General features: G+C 44.4%; 1 protein-coding gene across 5 annotated transcripts in view; it reads right to left on the reverse strand.

The window, feature by feature from the left end:
- The window catches only part of LOC131060160 (cystinosin homolog), a 238,030-nt gene that overhangs the window by 119,427 nt on the left and 100,350 nt on the right, over positions 1 to 18,253 (reverse strand). For all 5 annotated transcript variants that reach the window (XM_057993288.1, XM_057993282.2, XM_057993283.2 and 2 more), the window contains one exon: positions 18,104 to 18,146. In XM_057993288.1, the coding sequence (XP_057849271.1) occupies positions 18,104 to 18,146 (43 nt within the window). The remainder of the gene's footprint in view (positions 1 to 18,103; positions 18,147 to 18,253) is intronic.

The following is an 18,253-nucleotide window of genomic DNA, read 5'->3' on the forward strand; positions in this document are numbered from 1 at the left end:
ACTCGCCAGGAAAACTCGCCAAGTTTTTGGCGAGTTTTTGCCAAAAACTCGGCGTTAGCATAATAGCAGAAAATGGCAAAAAATACATGCATTTTTTGTTTTTCGATATGGTTTTGGGCTGAGAAAGGGGGATACTCACTTGGAAGGGCCACGCTGAGAGCCCACTATGCCCTCAAGTAATCGCCGAGTTTTTTGGTCTGTCCATCAGGATTCATATATGGAATATAACATTTAAGTAATGTCACTTATACTTTAAGTTATATTCCATATATACTGTCAGGATGTTTGAGAGTGGTTTCGGACCTCCAGGAGTTATAATGCAAAATCTAGTTTTTGGAGGATTCTTCAATTTTCCAGACTTAGTCAAATTTCTGGATCCTTCAGTGATGCCCCTTGACCCCAACTTGGGGGCGCTGCCCCCAAACCCCCGTCGAAAAATATAGGGGGAAACTGTGCTGATGGAAGTAAGGAAAATTTAACCTCCGAGTCTGATTAGGTTCCATATAACAACATAATTAGCATTGAAGAAATCCTGCTATTATACATTTTAGAGTTGAAAGTTTGAAACTATGAGTATGAATGATGAAATTTCAAATATGATGAAAGTTTGAAACTAGTTTTAGCTAGAGCTGGGAAGAGGAAGTTGTATTTACTTTTGGTTTTACAAAAACTATTTACTATTTTGCTTCCAGCCATCAGCATTTCTCATGAGGATGCGATTTTGTAGACACTTTGCATTTAAATATATCTAGAATCAGCTTGTTTCTTTTGTGTTATCATTTATTGACTCATTGGATGCATCTTCTCATTAAATTTTGCAAAAAAAATGCATTTTTTATTAAAATTAAGCGTGTTTTTGCATTGCCGAGTTTTTCGCCGAGTTTTTCCAAGTTTTTCCCGAGTTTTCACCGAGTTTTTTTCTCAGGGGCTTGGCAAGTCGAGCCAAGTCGCGAGTAGTTCAACTATGGTTGAAACCACAATTTTGTATATTTCCCCAAGTGTACAAAATTTTCAACCAACAAAACTGAACAAGGACTAGGGAAGGATTGCTAAAGTGAGTTATTGCAATCTTAGTTGGAGAAGAGTTTCCAAACTTTAGCTTCCTTGTGATTCCTTAAACTCAATCAAAGGAGCTTGAAATCTCTTGGAGCAGATTGTCCCTTGGTTAAGACATGAGTTCTTTCCAAGTTGGGCCCTCACAGCATTAATTGTTGACTAGTGTTTTGATACACACCAACAATGTGGTGGAACAGATGATTAGCCCTCCTCTTGAAAGAGATTTTGAATCTCCCTAGGCTTTGTATGCTTGGACTAGGCTCACTGGTTTTACTTAGCAGTGGTTATGTTAGCTGCAAAAAGGACTCTGATAATTCAAGGCTTAACTCAAATGGGCACTCCAGGCTACAACAAACTACCATCAAAGTTGATTCCTAATGCCTAATAGAAACAACATACTATTTTGCAAATTAAAGTATATCCAATCAAACACATTAAGATAATCAATAATCTCAAAATGGCATTGCAAGAAAAAGAAAAGAAAATCCTAATTCTACTCTTACTCTTATCCTAAATTAACCAGATTTCAAAACAATAGATCAAAAGATTGAAGATTAGAGAAAAGGTAGGAAACCGATTTGACAAAGCGACTAGAAAATGGTTCACAAAGAACTATATTAACCATGGTGTCTTTGAAAGAATACCCTTTTAGATTCCATGGAGGATTCTAAAACTTAAACAGCTTGCTTCTTTACTCAAATCCCATGCAATGATATCATGCCACTAATCTCTTACAAATTTCAGGTCTTTGTTATACACACCACTATACCTGCTCGGGGATTTTGAAAAGCCAATAATCTAAGTCAGATCCCACTGCAATTGGTTGATTTGCCCTCACTCTTCACATTTTTTTGGGATCTACATGAAGCCCTACTTTCGGAAGATTTCAATAGTGTCGTGCCAATAAATTTTTATTCATTTTCTAAACGATCTTGATAGCCTTTGCATCTCTAGTATTATTTAGGAATAATAATCAAAATTAATTTTAATTAATGCTTTTATTTCCTCTTCTCCCCACTAATTTCTATTATTCCTTGCAAGAAGACATTCTAACAAGAGATAACGCAAGAGATTGGAGAGCCGGTCTACAACTTTGGAGGAGCATGATGGCCCACCTCCATTGAGGTTTTGTGTTTTCTTCTCCCTTTGTGCTCTCCTTGTGATCTTAGGCTCCATTCCTTGATTCTATTCGGTGTCTATGATTGCTATTTCTTTGATTGTTTCTTTTCGAAGATATTTGTTTGTATAAAATCTAGATTCATTTTCCCGCCCTACTTTTTTATTAAGTAGTTCCCCTTGTATGCTTCCATTAATTGCTGCCTTATAGTTAGTGCTTGAATGTATGTGGGGAATAATAGAGGGGGGTGACATAGCACCCAACGAGCCCCCCAATGACCTAGAAGGAGAAAATGGCAGCAATTACAAGGAAAAGGGCATTGGTCGCTCATTCTGAGACATCATTGTCGAGGATGGTGGTGATAGAGTGTCACCCTTGGCAAAATTTGAAGCAATGAAGGATGACAAAACCAATGGAGAAAGGCCACCAATGGGAGAAGGTAGGTGCCCCCCATGTGACCCTAGGAAGATTTCATTTCTCCTAATGCTGATATGGTAGTTGCCATGAATAAGGAAATAAATAGGTTGAAAAATATGGCTATTTTTCTTGATACTCTTGATTGTAACAAGATTCTAGCTAGGAAATTCATGGATGAATGGTTTAATAATGCCTCGCTTAAAAAATTAGGATGTCAAATTTTATTTTGCAAAATGATCCAACAAGGTCTATTTTTGGTTTTCTTCAAAAATCATTCGGCAATAAATAGTTGTCTTAAAGAAAATTTTGGAATATTGGCAATGCCATGTTGGGAGCTCTTACATGGTCTCCAAAGGCCTTGAATGAAGATAATTTAGCCCTTTCTTACCCTAGATGGGTAACTATCAAGGATGTCCCTCCCAAATTTGTGGGCATTTCTACCACAATTGCTCTCCCCAATAGGAAATGTTATGAAGGTAGAGGAAACTAAGAACACACTCCTACATATGGATGCATTTTGTCGATCCCTATATGGAACCTCTCTAATTAAGACAAAGGGTTTTCGTCCTCAACTTCAACAAACCATTAGGGTTTTTGTCCCGTCAATAAGAATTTGGCCACATGCACAAATCTTCAAATCTCTACAAAGAAATAACAAGCTTATGAATCTTCTCTATATTTCAAATGAGACTCCAAGCCTTCTTTTATAACCATCTCGACAACTTTCCAAAAAATATAAGATAAAATCACTTATAAATTAAATAAGCCTTAATACTCCAAAAAGTGATTTATTTCAATATTTAAATATTATTAGCACTTAAGTCACTTTATCAATGCCCATCATTGAAAACTTTCAATTCTCATTGAAATGAGCTATTCCACTGAGGTAATTTTTTAATTATTTTAGCAAAATTAAGCAACAATAGTAAATAATTGAATTTATAGCTCAATGTTACACTGGAGTTGTGCAAACTATCAGAAAGCATTTGTATCCAAAATTGACCATACTAGAATGATACCAATGATGAATAATGAAGACCGAGGGTGACCAGGTGCCTTACTGTAAATACACACTCACTCCAAGAATCTTGTAAAACACACCAAAAGCCAAAATTTACTTCAAAAAGTGTCACAAGAGTCTTTAGACCAACTAAACTCACTGCCAACAACAAACAACCCCTCTGACAAAGCTAGCACTCACCAAGAAGATAGGAGCTAATTCAACAAAGTTCGATCTTCAATAAGTTAAGAACAAGGTAGTTTAGAGAGTAATTCTATAGTCACTAGTATCAACACTCTATAACAACAACAAAACCCTAGCTATTGTAAACAAATACCAACTGAAGTGATTGACAAATTTAGTTTTTTATTTCTAGTAGAGAATTCAAGCAGTTTCACACAATTAAACCTGATAGAGGAACACATCAAGCAATTTTAGGGTTTTGGGCAAACCCTCAAAATTGAAGTGCCCAAGGCAAAATGACAAATAACTAACAACCATGGTTTCAGTAAGAATCATAATGTAGAAAATTATGGTTTTTCTAATGATGTTATGGCTGAAAGGAATAATATCAGTGTTGGCATTATTGTACACGGGAATAACATTAGTTAATTATGTGTAATTGTTTTGGTTAGTTGGCACCCGAGGGGTGGAAGTTGCGGCGCGACGGTTGGCACTCGCACCCCCTCGGTACCCTTTTATACTCCGGAATGTAACTTGTAAAATACACTTATTATGAATAGAACAGCTGATACACTTTGTCTGATATTTACGGCATTATTCTGCGTTATGTCCTTTATGTCTTAAGTTATTCACCCGAGAGGGCAAACATTTGGCGCCGTTGCCTAGACGAACTCGGGAACGGAAGACACGGATGGTGCACAGACACAATGGGCCTACCCGTTGGTGAGGTGAACCCGGAGGCCGACGACGCACAGACAGAACTGTACATAGGAGAAGACACGGCAACACGAGAATTCTCGATTTTGCTCCAGGTGGCCATTCAGACATACGTTTGACGAGAAGCAGCCGAGGCAGAAATTCCACCAAGCGCCGTGTGGACAGCGCTGGAGGTTAGCCCGGCAGTAAACCGGTTGATGAACCACCTCCCCCGGTTGCTTGCACAGGCATCGCTGGCACAACAGGCCCGCCTGGAGGAGATTGCCCAGGAAGAGCGACGACAACAAATCCTGTAACGCTACGAAGAGAACAGCCGACAGGACACGGAAAGAGATGGCGATAGGCCAGGAGGGAATTGAACTGTGAACTTCTTATTTTCAAATAAAAGTGTCATTGACACGAGTTGTACTTGAGCAGATGAATTAATAAAGACATGTTTTGATTAAAGAATTGAGAGTTATGGAAATGTGCGACAATTAATGCCAAACCTCTTGAATAAAGATAGAAATAGAAAACCGGAAACGAACGAGTGGGAGGCCGCGCAGAGGGCTTTGATTCTGGAGCAGCAAGTAGAACGAAGACGGAGGCTGAGGCAACTTGCCGAAGGACGACCTGCCGAAGGGGGGCCCGAGGGGAACCAAGGAGGTGTCACGGAAGGTGCAGAGGCCGACGAAAATTTCTACACGTCGCCAGATCATCGTAGGACGCGGAGCCACGAAGAACTTTTAGAAGAAACAAGGTTACGGCGAAATCTAGTCGAGGAGACTCGGGATCAGTTTAGGAACTTATCCCTCACGCCACGGAGTGACGATCACCAACGGGAAGCAGGAGTAGGAGTGTGTCAGAACGAAGGGGAGGGCAACAGTACGGGTGTAGGTGCCACACGCGACAGGCAAAACACCGTACCTCCAGGACACACCACCAACACTACCAGAGGTAGCAGCGCAGGGCCACAGACACAGACACAACCGCCTCCAGGAAGACGACCAGGGATGGCGAGCAAACAAAAGTTACCAAAGTTCACAGGGGACGGCAAGGAAGACCCCTTAAGGCACTGCCGCACATATGAGACCATTTGGTCCGCCAACGAAGTAACAGACCATGATGACTGGGTACAGCAGTTCCCAGCCACGTTACGTGGAGTCGCCATAGATTGGTACTCCGATATAGATAAGCAAAAAGTGGCCACATGGGCTACCCTACAGAAGGAATTCACGGAGGAGTTCCGGTTGCTTCGTGATGACAACGAAATTGTGACAGAGATATATAGTACCAAGCAAGGTACTAAGGAGACAGTACGGGCATACAGCAGGAGATTGAAAGAACTCTTGGGTAAAATGGAGAGCCAGCCTGCTGAGGGCTTAAAAAAACGATGGTTTGTGGAAGGATTGAAATCCTCCCTAAGGAAAAAAATGAAGATTGTACCTCCGACATCATACGACGACGCCTATAACAGGGCGATGGATCTAGAAAGCGAATACAAAACATCAAGGAAAAAGAAGAGTAATAGATATTCATCGGACGATGATGAAGATTCTGACGGAGAGAGCAGTAGCAGTAGCGGATCGGGTAAAAATGTACACGCGCTCCAAAAGGACATGGAACGAATGCTGAGAGAATTCAAGACCATGAAAGGGAGTACAAGTAAAACAGAAGAAACTGAAGTATGGTGTATAGACTGCAGGAGTGATGGACACACAAAGGGTACTTGCCCGAAGAAGGCATTCTGTGAGATTTGCCAAATGATGGGACACTCCACCAAGGAGTGCCCATACAATATGAAAACCCGGAGCCCGAACCAGGTGTTGTTCACAGAGCAGGCCACAACATCCACACCAGCGGGTACGGCCCAACAGACTAACGCAACGGTATCATCTGGAGGATACCGGGATAATAGACGCAGCGGCGGCGGAAGAAACAATAACAACAAAAAAAACCGGATCCAGTACGATGCCAAGGGTCGGCCGATGATTCAATGTAGGGCCTGCAATCAGTGGGGACACTTCACCCGCGATTGTCCGAAGGAAGCCAACACTCAGCACCTCTGTCGATGGTGCGGGCCAAGCGACCACGAGGACGCAAATTGCCCGAAGCCTGGTGTACACCTTCTGAACATAGAACCTACGAAGGCAGAAGTATTGGCAATCACAAGGGCACAGGCTAAGAAGATTGCCTACCCAAATCCCCACACAGAGACCGAGAGAGTACGGGAGGCCAGAGACGAGATCACAAAAGAAATGGCCGCACACGGACAAAACAGTCACCAGACAGCAAGTCCACCACGGACGAAGGGAGAAGAGGAAATCTTATGGCAAATCTTGCAGGTAGAGGTACCGGTGAAAATTCAAGACCTCCTGGAGAGTATGCCGCAGCTAAAAACGGCTATTTTAAACTCTGTACCCCCACAAGTAAAAACGAAGGAGGTCGTGCGCCCCACAACCAACCCCGCGTTTAGGGAGGTCGCGAACCCCGCGGTCAACCCCATGTTGTTGGTAGTCAACAGCGGACGCCACCCGGCGGTGGTAGAAATGGGTATACTAGGGACCACCCTAACAGACACAATTGTGGACGGAGGGTCAGAAGTAAATGTACTCCCAGAAGCGACATGGAAAAAGTTGGGAAAGCCTACGTTGTGGCCCCCTACGTTCAACCTACTAGGGGCAGACCAACATGGGATTAAACCCATTGGTACCCTCATGGGCCAGCAGGTAATGGTCGGCACGCAGCCATTCGTGCTGGACTTTTTGGTAATCCCCTTAAAGCAGAAAGGATATGACGCCATCCTGGGGCGGGGGTGGCTCATTGCAGCCAAAGCGAACCATAACTGGAAGCGGAATACCCTTTCTGTGGAAAACGTCGGGAGGAAGTACGTAATCGATCTCCGTACGCAGATGGTGAGCGAGGAGTTAGCCTCTTCCTCCGACTCGGAGTCCGAGGGACACCAGTTAGCGGAGGGTGGAAATAGATGTCGCATGGAGCCCAGTGATGAAGGGGTGTTAGAACTGGAGGCATGCTCAGGGGACGATGGGGACTCCTTGAATGGCCTCTTCCATTGGCAAATGGGAGATTATGAACTATTTACACCATCGTGCAACGTATTGAGCATCGAAGAAGAACCAGAGATATTTCCCCCAGAATATGGCGAGTATAAGGAAGGGGAGGCAGCAGTGAATGAGGCACCGGCACACCAATTCCTGAAGGGGGAGCCTATTAAGTATCAGGAAGCCACGTTAAAGGAAATGAATCTCGGGGAGACAAGTGACCCCAAGATCATCCTGGTCGGAGATGATTGGAATCCAGTGTTGAAGGCCGCAGCCTTCAAAATTTTCCTGGAATACAAGGATGTCTTTGCATGGACATACAAGGACTTGAAGGGCGTGCCCCCAGAGCTATGTGTGCACCGAATAACGTTGGTACCAGGAGCCCAGCCGGTGAGGAAGCGGCCGTACCGAATGAACAAAAATTATGCTGTACGGGTGAACGACGAAATTGAGCGGATGTTGGAAGCAGGCATAATCTTCAGAGTACAGACAAGCGAATGGGTGTCCCCCATTGTGATTTCCCTCAAGAAAGAGGCCAATCAGATCCGGATCTGTGTAGACTTCCGGTGCCTAAACGCTGTCACTGTTAAAGACCCGTTTCCCATACCCTTCACAGACAGCATCTTGGAGGAAGTAGCTGGACATGAAATCTATTCCTTCATGGATGGATTCTCTGGTTACAACCAGATATCCATCGCGGAGGAGGATAGGCTGAAAACAACTTTCGTGGTGGAGGACGGTGTGTACGCATACAACCGAATGCCCTTCGGTCTATGCAACGCGCCTGCCACCTTTCAGCGTATCATCTTGCACATCTTCGACAAGATGTCAGTGGGGAACTTCAAAGCATTCCTGGATGATTGGTCTATTTACAGCAAACAGGACATCCACTTAAAAACTCTTGGAGAATGCCTGGAAAGGTGTCGGAGGGCACGGTTGGCCCTCAACCCGAAGAAATGTAGATTCATGGTACCACAGGGAAGATTGCTGGGACACATTGTGTGTAGAGAAGGATTGAAAACGGACCCGGACAAGATTCAGGTAATAGTAGAAATGGAACCTCCGACGGATGTCACAGGGGTAAAGTCCTTCCTTGGTCATGTGGGGTACTACAGGAGGTTCATCAAGAACTTCGCTGAGGTGTCCCACCCATTGGATAAGTTGACAAGGAAAGGGGAACCATACATTTGGGCAGAGCCACAGAGCAAGGCCTTCGAAGAGCTGAAGACAAGGTTGATGGCAGCGCCCATACTGGCATACCCGAACTGGGATAAGGAATTCCACGTTCACATAGATGCCTCAAACTATGCCATCGGGGCTACATTAGCCCAAGTAGGAGGACACGGGCTGGACCATCCCGTTTATTTTGCCAGCAGATTGCTCTCGAAGGCGGAGAAAAACTATAGTACCACAGAACGTGAAGCACTTGGTATGGTCTATGCAGTACAGAAATTCCGTCATTACCTCCTGGCCACACCATTCACATTTTACGTAGACCACCAGGCACTCATGTATTTAGTAAACAAGCCCATTATCCAGGGGAGGATAAGTCGTTGGCTATTGCTACTACAGGAGTTCACATTTTTAATTGTGGTAAGACCTGGGTGAAGCCATGTCATCGCCGACCAGCTGTCGCGGATTAAGTCAGGGGAACCTCCAGAGGGAGTAAATGATGATTTCCCGGATGCACACTTGTTCCAAATAGCCATGCTCCCTTCGTGGTACAAGAAGATTGGAGAGTACCTATCGACGTCCCGATTTCCGGAGGGTATGCCTCTAGGGGAACGAAGAAAGCTCGCATTAAGGAGCAGGACTTTTTCGCTCATCAACGGGTTACTTTACAAGATGGGGCCGGACCAGATATTAAGGCGTTGTGTCATGGAGGAAGAAGTCTCGAGTGTATTAAGGGAGGCACATGAAGGGCCCGCAGGTGGACACATGGGTCCAGACACCACAGCCCGAAAGGTGCTTCTCGCAGGACTATGGTGGCCAACGGTATATCACGACGCCAGAGAATGGGTCATGAGGTGCGACACTTGCCAACGGGCGAGCAAACCTCTGAAGCGGGACTTCATGCCCCTCAACCCATCGCATGCACAAGAACTCTTTGAGCGATGGGGACTCGATTTTGTGGGTCCTCTTAAGGCCAGTCGCGCACGACGATGCCGATACATTATAGTTGCGACAGAATACTTGACCAAGTGGGTGGAGGCAAGGGCCCTCCAGGATAATTCGGCAGTAAGCACAGCGAAGTTTATTTATGAACAAATCATTACGCGATATGGTATACCCATTCAGTTGACCAATGACCGGGGAGGCCACTTCGTGAACCATGTCATACACCGGTTGACATCAGACTTCAAGATTTTCCACTCATTTTCAAGTCCGTACTACCCACGTGCCAATGGCCAGGCGGAGGCAACAAATAAAATAATAATGTCGGTGATATATAAGTCTTGCGGAGTGGAGAAGGATGACTGGGAGGAGCGCCTACCGTCAGTACTTTGGGCATACCGAACGACCTACAAAGTAACTACTGGACAGACTCCTTTCCAGCTAATGTATGGACAAGAAGCCGTGGTGCCAGTGGAATTCATGGTACCGAGTCTGCGGATTGCCATCGATAATCGCCTTGGCGACATGGAAAGCCTGAGGGAGAGGTTGTACGCGTTGAACAAATTGGACGAGCGAAGGATGATGGCTCAGTGGGCGACAGAAACAGCCCAGCAGAGACGGAAGGTGTGGCACGACAAGCACCTCCGGCGAATGAATTTTACTCCCGGACAGCTAGTGTTAAAATTCAACGGGAGGAACGAAATTAAACCAGGGAAATTCAAAGTCCGATGGTTAGGGCCCTTCCGGATACGGGAGGTCAATACGAACGGGGCAATAAAGTTATGGACGCTGGACGGGAAGGAGATACCAGATGCAGTCAACGGGTCGAAACTGAAGATCTATCACGAACGGAGGGAACCGGGAACCCCCAGTCAGTCAGCCGCTGCTAAAAATTGGAAAACTTGAAAAAAAATATATATAAAAGAAAATTCGAAAAAATATATATAAAAGAAAATTCGAAAAAATATATATAAAAGAAATTCTATAAAAAAAAAAGAAAACGAAAAAAAAAAAAGGGGGGGGTCACCGTACGGTGGGGAACAGAAAGTGGCCACCGTACGGTGGGCCCACCGAAGGCGGCATCACCGCACGATGGAACCACCGTGCGGGGGAACCACCGACGGTGGAGCCACCATGCGGTGGGACCACCGACGGTGGAGCCACCGTGCGGTGGGACCACCGACGGTGGCGCCACCGTGCGGTGGGACCATCGACGGTGGAGCCACCGTGCGGTGGAAGCCACCGAAGGCCACGAAAAACATAAAAGGCCACGCAAGGTTAAAAACGCCGCGCAAGGGAAAAAAGGAATGCCGAGGATAGGAGGAAGCATAAAACGCCGCACGAAGAAGACACCGCCGCACGAAGATAAAACCCCATGCAATCTCTGAAATGGTCCTTCGTTCAGGGATTTGAAAAAAGGGGGGCACTGGAAATAACGGGAAATTTTTACTGCAGTGGCATCACGTGGACAAGTTGACATCGTTTTTATCATAATTTGGTCTGAAAGCCTTCGCAGATTTTGGCACTGGGAGACTAAGCCGCACAATCCCACGCAGCCAAGCCAAACGTAAACTACAGAGCCACAAGTAGACCAGCCGCACGGCGGCAGCCAAAAAGAGAGGGCAGTTACGAAGGGTAGATTTTTTCTAAACAAATCAGTTACAAGGAGAACGATGGATTCAGTAGGGAAGAGGAGTTGGAAGAAACAGCTGCACGCTTCCTCCAGCAGCAGCCAGAAGGATAGAGGTAGCAATATCAGGATCTTAGCTTCAGGAGTACGTGTCGCAGGCGGCACCATGGATGCCAGCGGTCGGCAAAAACAAAAACAAAAAACACCACAGGTTGCCACAAGTGCGAAAAACACAGTGACGCCACAGAATATTACTTTCGAGGGCTTGAATGGGTTGGAATGCCGAAAATGGTGGCAGGACACCCCCGATGATGACTTGGTAAAGCAAAACCTCTGGAAGGCACAAGTAGAGTGGGCTATTCGGATGCCCATGTTCCCTATCCGGGAGTACGAGGGTGCCCTACACTTCATGGTGGACACCTTCGACAGGCATACATGCACCAGCACATTTGAATACCTCCGGAGGGATGTCACTATATCCTTCAAAGCGAGGGATTTCACGAGGGTATTCGGCATTCCGGGCAGCCAGGGCAAGAAAATAGACCTGAAGGCCAAGAAGATGACACAGGAGGAAAAGGAGCGGTGGATTAAATTAGTCTCCCGGAATTTGACCACAGCGGAGTTGGACAGCGTGGCTAGAGCCACGAAGAGTCGCGGAATCCGCAAGACTTTTGTTGCGGAGGGCCACTGGAGGTGCATCATGGATGTTATCAAGAGCAGATTGATGGGGTCGGGTAGGGCGTCGGACATTGCCCTCCCTCAGATTATGCTGATGAATGGGCTGATGAATGGCATCGTATATGACTGGGCAGCGTTACTGGCAGAGCGTATGTATGAGTTTCTGACGCTCCAGCATCGCACATTCTATATGCCTCATTATGCTATAGGGTTATTCCTGGAGGCCACGCGGGAAGTAGTGCCGGAGGACGAGTTGGAGGTACGGCCATAGGGACCGTTGGCAGCGGGAGAGCCTCCAATAATGTATTGGAGGCACTTGGACATTGGGAACTCTTCCGCGAAGCGGAAACGGGCGGTGGATAGGGCCTTGGCCTGAGCCTGACAGCGGGAGGGAGTCCAGCAGCACGGAGGATTCGGAGGAGGACGATAGCAGCCAGGCAACGGAGGAGCCTGTACGAGTCCGGTTTGCCCCACCTCTATTACCGATGGGCACGACTGTGCCAGCATCTGGAGTAAGCGGCACTTGTATTCCGGCCTTCGGGCAGAGCCATACGCCTGTTACACTTGGTCCCCTCCAGCATGAGCACCAGGGAGCACACTCGGGCCCAACCACAGCTGCACCTACCGAGGACATGGCAGAGTCAGGGACGGAGGAGTCACCGCACTGGGTAGTGGTCGAGCAGGGGCCGACGGAGGTGGAGGATACCGAGCCTCACATGCGGTTGGAGGTCGTGGGTAGTGACGCTGTGGTGACTGTTTCTGCTTCGTTGTTGGAGGAGCCGACGACAGCGACCCATCCCCCGGTCACAGAGATGCGTGCTGACCTCGAGGCTATGCAGAGCTGGCTCACACAGCGGTTTCAGATGACACTGGCACAGCCGGAGGGAGCTGTTGTATTTTCACCACGTAGAGAGACTGGAGCGGAGGTAGTCCACTTGGATGACTCGTCAGGGGAGGCACATGGACTCACAGTTGGGCACGAGGCAGGGGAGGTCGCCTCTAGGCAGGCACCAGGAGATGGTGCACCTTCGATGGCGGAGGCGGTACCTTCACAGCAGGATACAGTAGTGACATTTCCACCAGGGATTTCCCAGTCTTCGGCACAGGTGGGAGAGGATGTTGAGACTTATCTCGCAGACATGGCTGATATGGTAACGAGGGGTAGGCGGGTCGTGGCCGCTGCCCAGAGGTACGCATTGCAGCAGGTGGTGGTGGAGCTAGAGCAGGTCCTACAGTTTATGCGGGTGGGCTGCCCGATAGCCTTTGCTACCTACTTTGAGTCCCAGGGGTGGCCAACTACGGAGACAGAGGAGATGCTCCAGGCTTGGAGGCTGCGTCAGCCCGTTGTGGAGAGTCGGGTGACGGCAGTTGTCCGCGAGATCGAACAGGTCTACAGGGATGCCTATTATACATTGAGGCGTACACAGCAGGAGTCTGCAGTCAGGGAGGCTTCCCGAGTAGCGTTGGAGAGCGAGGTGGCCAGTCAGCAGGCCTCATGGGCAGCCGAGAGGGCGCAGTTGTTGGCACAGCTAGAGGTGGCCCGCATAGAGACGGCTGAGATCCGGACAGCGAAGGCCGAGGTAGAGACCCGCCTGGCAGCCGAGCAGACATGGTTGGCTTGCACGACGGAGGCAGTGGATACCAAGGAGAAGGAGTTACTGGAGGCAGCACACATGGTGAAGACAGCTCTAGAGAAGGTCCTCGTAGCGGAACGGGATGTGGCTGCACGCACTCAGCAGGTGTATGAGCTTCGTTCCCGCTTGGCAACCCAGACACCGCCATCTCACACTTCTACTTCAGGGACGCTTTCTCAGCCCCCTCCCTAGTCTTTCAGATATCTTGTATAGGTTGCATTATCTCCATTTTTGTAAGTCGCCTGGAGACGACTTTTCTTTTTGGGGGGGATGATGTTGGCGGCATTATTGTACACGGGAATAACATTAGTTAATTATGTGTAATTGTTTTGGTTAGTTGGCACCCGAGGGGTGGAAGTTGCGGCGCGACGGTTGGCGCTCGCACCCCCTCGGTAGCCTTTTATACTCCGGAATGTAACTTGTAAAATACACTTATTATGAATAGAACAGCTGATACACTTTGTCTGATATTTACGGCATTATTCTGCGTTATGTCCTTTATGTCTTAAGTTATTCACCCGAGAGGGCAAACAATCAGCAAGCCCAAGAACTTCATACTAAGTAGCAAGGCTAAAAATTCGGAAAATGGCATTAGACAAGGCATTTGGAAGGTACAACCATAGTTGGAAAACTCAGACTTAGCGAGTACTCAACAAGCCAAATACTTGTGATGTCCCCTACTAGGCTTGGATATTTTTTTTAACCATAATCAATCTTTTTCAATATACTTATGAGTCAAGCCAAATATATTAGGTGAAATTTCTACCTTAACATGAATCCAAACAGTGATATTCCACTACTCAATCAATTAACTATTCACAAATAAATTGTTCATCTATCATACATTCATAATTCTGAATGCAAGTGTCAAACCAATTGTAATGTCCCCTACATGAAAACATCTCCTTACCCAACTTCCTAAACACAGACAATAGTGACATATAAACATATTCTCCTTACCGTTTATTATCTTATGAACTCTTTCTAATTCACAATCTAATACTGTTATTTGTCTGATTAAGACATTATATATATATATATATATGATTTGCATATATACACATAAATTAATTAATTAATTAAATAATATAATCCATTATTGATATATTTGCTAATTACCTATAATATACATTATTGATATTACCACTGCTTAAGAAATTAGTTGTTAATATATTCAATGGCTGGTAAAAGGGCAGACAGATTCTGACACATAACAGATCTGGTCTACCACTGTTATGAAATTAATTATTACTAGTATACATATTACAATCTATGTTAATATTATTATTAAATTCTGCATATAAACATTATCGGGTTTCATGGGCTTCATATATTAAGCATACTTACTAAACACATCCCCCATGCACGCCACCCAGAACAGGGATGTTACTGCCTGTAACTTAATAACAGTTCTGATCTGATCTGATTGATGCTGCCAGAAGATTTATATTTTTTTTTTCCTTATTTTTTCCCATCGTAATCTCTTTTAATGGTCTGTCTTTCAATATCTTCTATTATATATTTTCTCCTATCCCCCTCCCATACTCTATTCAATCTTTATTTATATCTTTAAATCTCCAAGAGTTGTATCCTTTTGGATGAACACTTCATTACATGTCTTTTAATTATTAATTGTTGCTTCTCACTTGACTAAAGTCCCATGGTACTTTGTTATGTGCTTTGTTTCTTAACCGCATTGTTCTCATGAATCACATCCTTTAGTATCAATTGGTTCCCTTGATCGCTGGCTTAGTTTGTTTAATAATAATCGCTTACTTGTCTTTGTTTATTACTACCAGTTGCTGCTACTCCTAATTGGAAATCAATCATTCTTTAATAATCGTATCATCATGAACACCACCTTGTACATAACCAATCGTATTATTATTGAAAGATTAACTGATTGCATTGTGTTGTAGTTGAGTCGCTTGCATAATTATTGTATGTGCTATATAACCGCTGGCTGCCTTTGTATTTGCCTTAGCATCGTTCTCCAAGATGTCGGTATTTATGTGCATTACCAATGTTGATCTTCCTTTATTTACTGGATCATAATTTATGATATATAAATTATGTTTATAATATATATAAATTTATTTTTTATTTGAATATTTCAAAAATATTATTAATAATAAATACTAATAAATATTAATTAAATAATAATAAATAAATTTCAAATAATCATTTGTCGATAGTTATTATATTAATTAATAGTAATCTATTTAGGATACATATAATGCTTAGAAGATGCATTCCTTCATTTTGTTTTTCATCTCATCATATTTGGGAATCTTGAACTAGTTCTCTCCTTTGTATTGCAATGTTGAAAATGCAAGGTGGAAGTGTAACTCCGTTTTCTTCTTCTTGATGATACTTGATCTTGTCCTTATGATGTCGACGCTTGGTGTAGAGCTCCCTTAATGTTGCATGTAACTCTGTTTGATCTTCCTTTGTTCACAATGGGCTTGATCATGATCCTCTCCTTGTAGCTCTAACTAGAATACTTCGTGTATTGGTAATGATTCTTGGATTTCCAGAGGAAATTCAAGATTGCTTTAGCATCTTTTCATGTCTTAGTTCTTGATTTTTCCGCTTTGTGTAACTTGATCTTCTATTTGGTTGAACTATTCTTCATTGCACTGTAGAGTCCTTCATCCATTCTTGTCTTTGTATGTCTTGGTGTCTTTGTGAAATCCGTCATTGTAAAGCAACTCTTTGCATTATTGGAGTCTCTCTCATGATGATTGCAATCCTTGTGTCGTAATGCCCTAAGTCCTCCATCCTTGCATCAAAACTTGATGACGTATTCCACTTGCTAGGTTGAGGTGTTATATTTTTTTGATTCACCATCATTCCTTCTTCTTTGGATCTTCTTGACATAATTGGATTCCTTCTCATTGCATTGTTGTCTTCTTTGATGTTGCAAGTGTGATCTCTCCATGTGATTGAATCTCCTCAACCCCTTCATTGCTGTAGCATCCTCATTTGCTCCCTTTCATATGCTTTATTTTGGCTTCAACCTGAAAAGAGCACGAATATAAATCAAGAACTATGTAAATAAAGTGCTCCATATTGTCCTAAATCATGCCTTCAAACCTTTACTTAGATCTGGAAATGAGTGATTTTCACTTGAGAAATGATGTTCTCAGTTCTGATCTCATGTCTGATTTTACTGATTTCAGGCCTGATTGGGGTTTCTGCCAATTGAAAGACAAATTGCTGCCCTTCACCAAGATTGTCGTGGATTTGGACAGTGAAGGAAGTACTTCCACCTTGGCTGTTGATATGGAGGTGCCAAGGAAGAGTTTCATCATTGCCGGGGTTTTGAGGAGGTAAAGGAATGCTGCAAGGATGGTCGGGGATTTGAGGAGGTAAAGGAAAAATTCTATCATGGCCGGGGATTTGGAGGGGGGCAGGAATAATTCTAGAATGGCTGTGGATTTGGAGGGTGAGGGAATTGCTTCATTATGGCCAGGGATTTCAGCATGCAAGGGAAGATTGCTTCTTAGGCCGTGAATTTGGGCATGCAAAGGAAAATGATCATCGTGGCCAGGGATTTGAGGAGGTAAGGGAATGCTGCAAGGATGGCTGGGGATTTAAGGAGGTAAGGGAATGCTAAAAGGATGGCCGGGGATTTGAGGGGGTGAAGGAAAATATTTATGACTTCTCCAAGTTGTTGATCACCTTAATCGCCTTCATTCCTCATCACACTTAGCCATTTTGCATGATCAAATATCACAATGTTCTTCATTTTCAAAGTTAAAGGTGTGAATGAGCTCAATGTTTCTTCTTTTCCTCATTAATCAACCTTGCTCCCTTTATGCTCAAGGTGAGGATTTCCTCAATCCAAGGAGAAATGCATCCTAGGCCATGGATATTAGCATGTCAAGGAAAATTTCCACCTAGGCCGTGGATTTAAAGGTGCCAAGGAAAGGTTCCACCTAGGCCGTGGATTTGTGGGTGCCAAGGAAAGGTTCCTTACTTCCACCTTGAGTTGACCACTTCACTGCATGCTTAAGTTGATCACTTTAACACTTTCACCAAGTGTAGAATGATTTGCTCGCAGGGTTGACTTGGTGTTTTCTTCCTCCTTCACCACCTCTTAGACCTTCATTGATCTTCATCAAGCACTTCATCTCAATTGATTGCTCATCTCTCCTTGATCGATTCCTGCTTCGGCGTTCTAACCTGAACAAATCCACCTGCCTGCTTGACTACTCATCACACTTAATCTGCATGTGCTTGACCAACAAAATACCTACGGAATATGTCAGTGGAGAACCCAATAGATCATTGATTAATTTCCTACAAGATGGTATAGTGCAACGTATATCCTACATTAACTGTTCACCTTGTATCATATAATGTATGTTATTAACCCTTGTTTGTTAGTTTACCAAAAAAAATTGCTACAAATTAAAAGGAGAGGGACAAGTTACAGATTCATGAGGACCACTTACGTGTTCCATAAAAAATAACCCTACTAAGAAATCATAAATGGAAAGATTCCATTACCTGAGGAATGTATTTGATAGCAGTCATGACAACTTGGATTAGGCTGTAAAAACAAGCAACATTACATAAGATAAACGAGCATTTAATGATAATTGTATAGTAGTTACATTGGACTAAAGTACCTTAAAACCAAAATGCATAAGGTATGTG

This window comes from Cryptomeria japonica, chromosome 7, assembly GCF_030272615.1.
Source record: "Cryptomeria japonica chromosome 7, Sugi_1.0, whole genome shotgun sequence".
NCBI classification, from domain to species: Eukaryota; Viridiplantae; Streptophyta; class Pinopsida; order Cupressales; family Cupressaceae; genus Cryptomeria; species Cryptomeria japonica.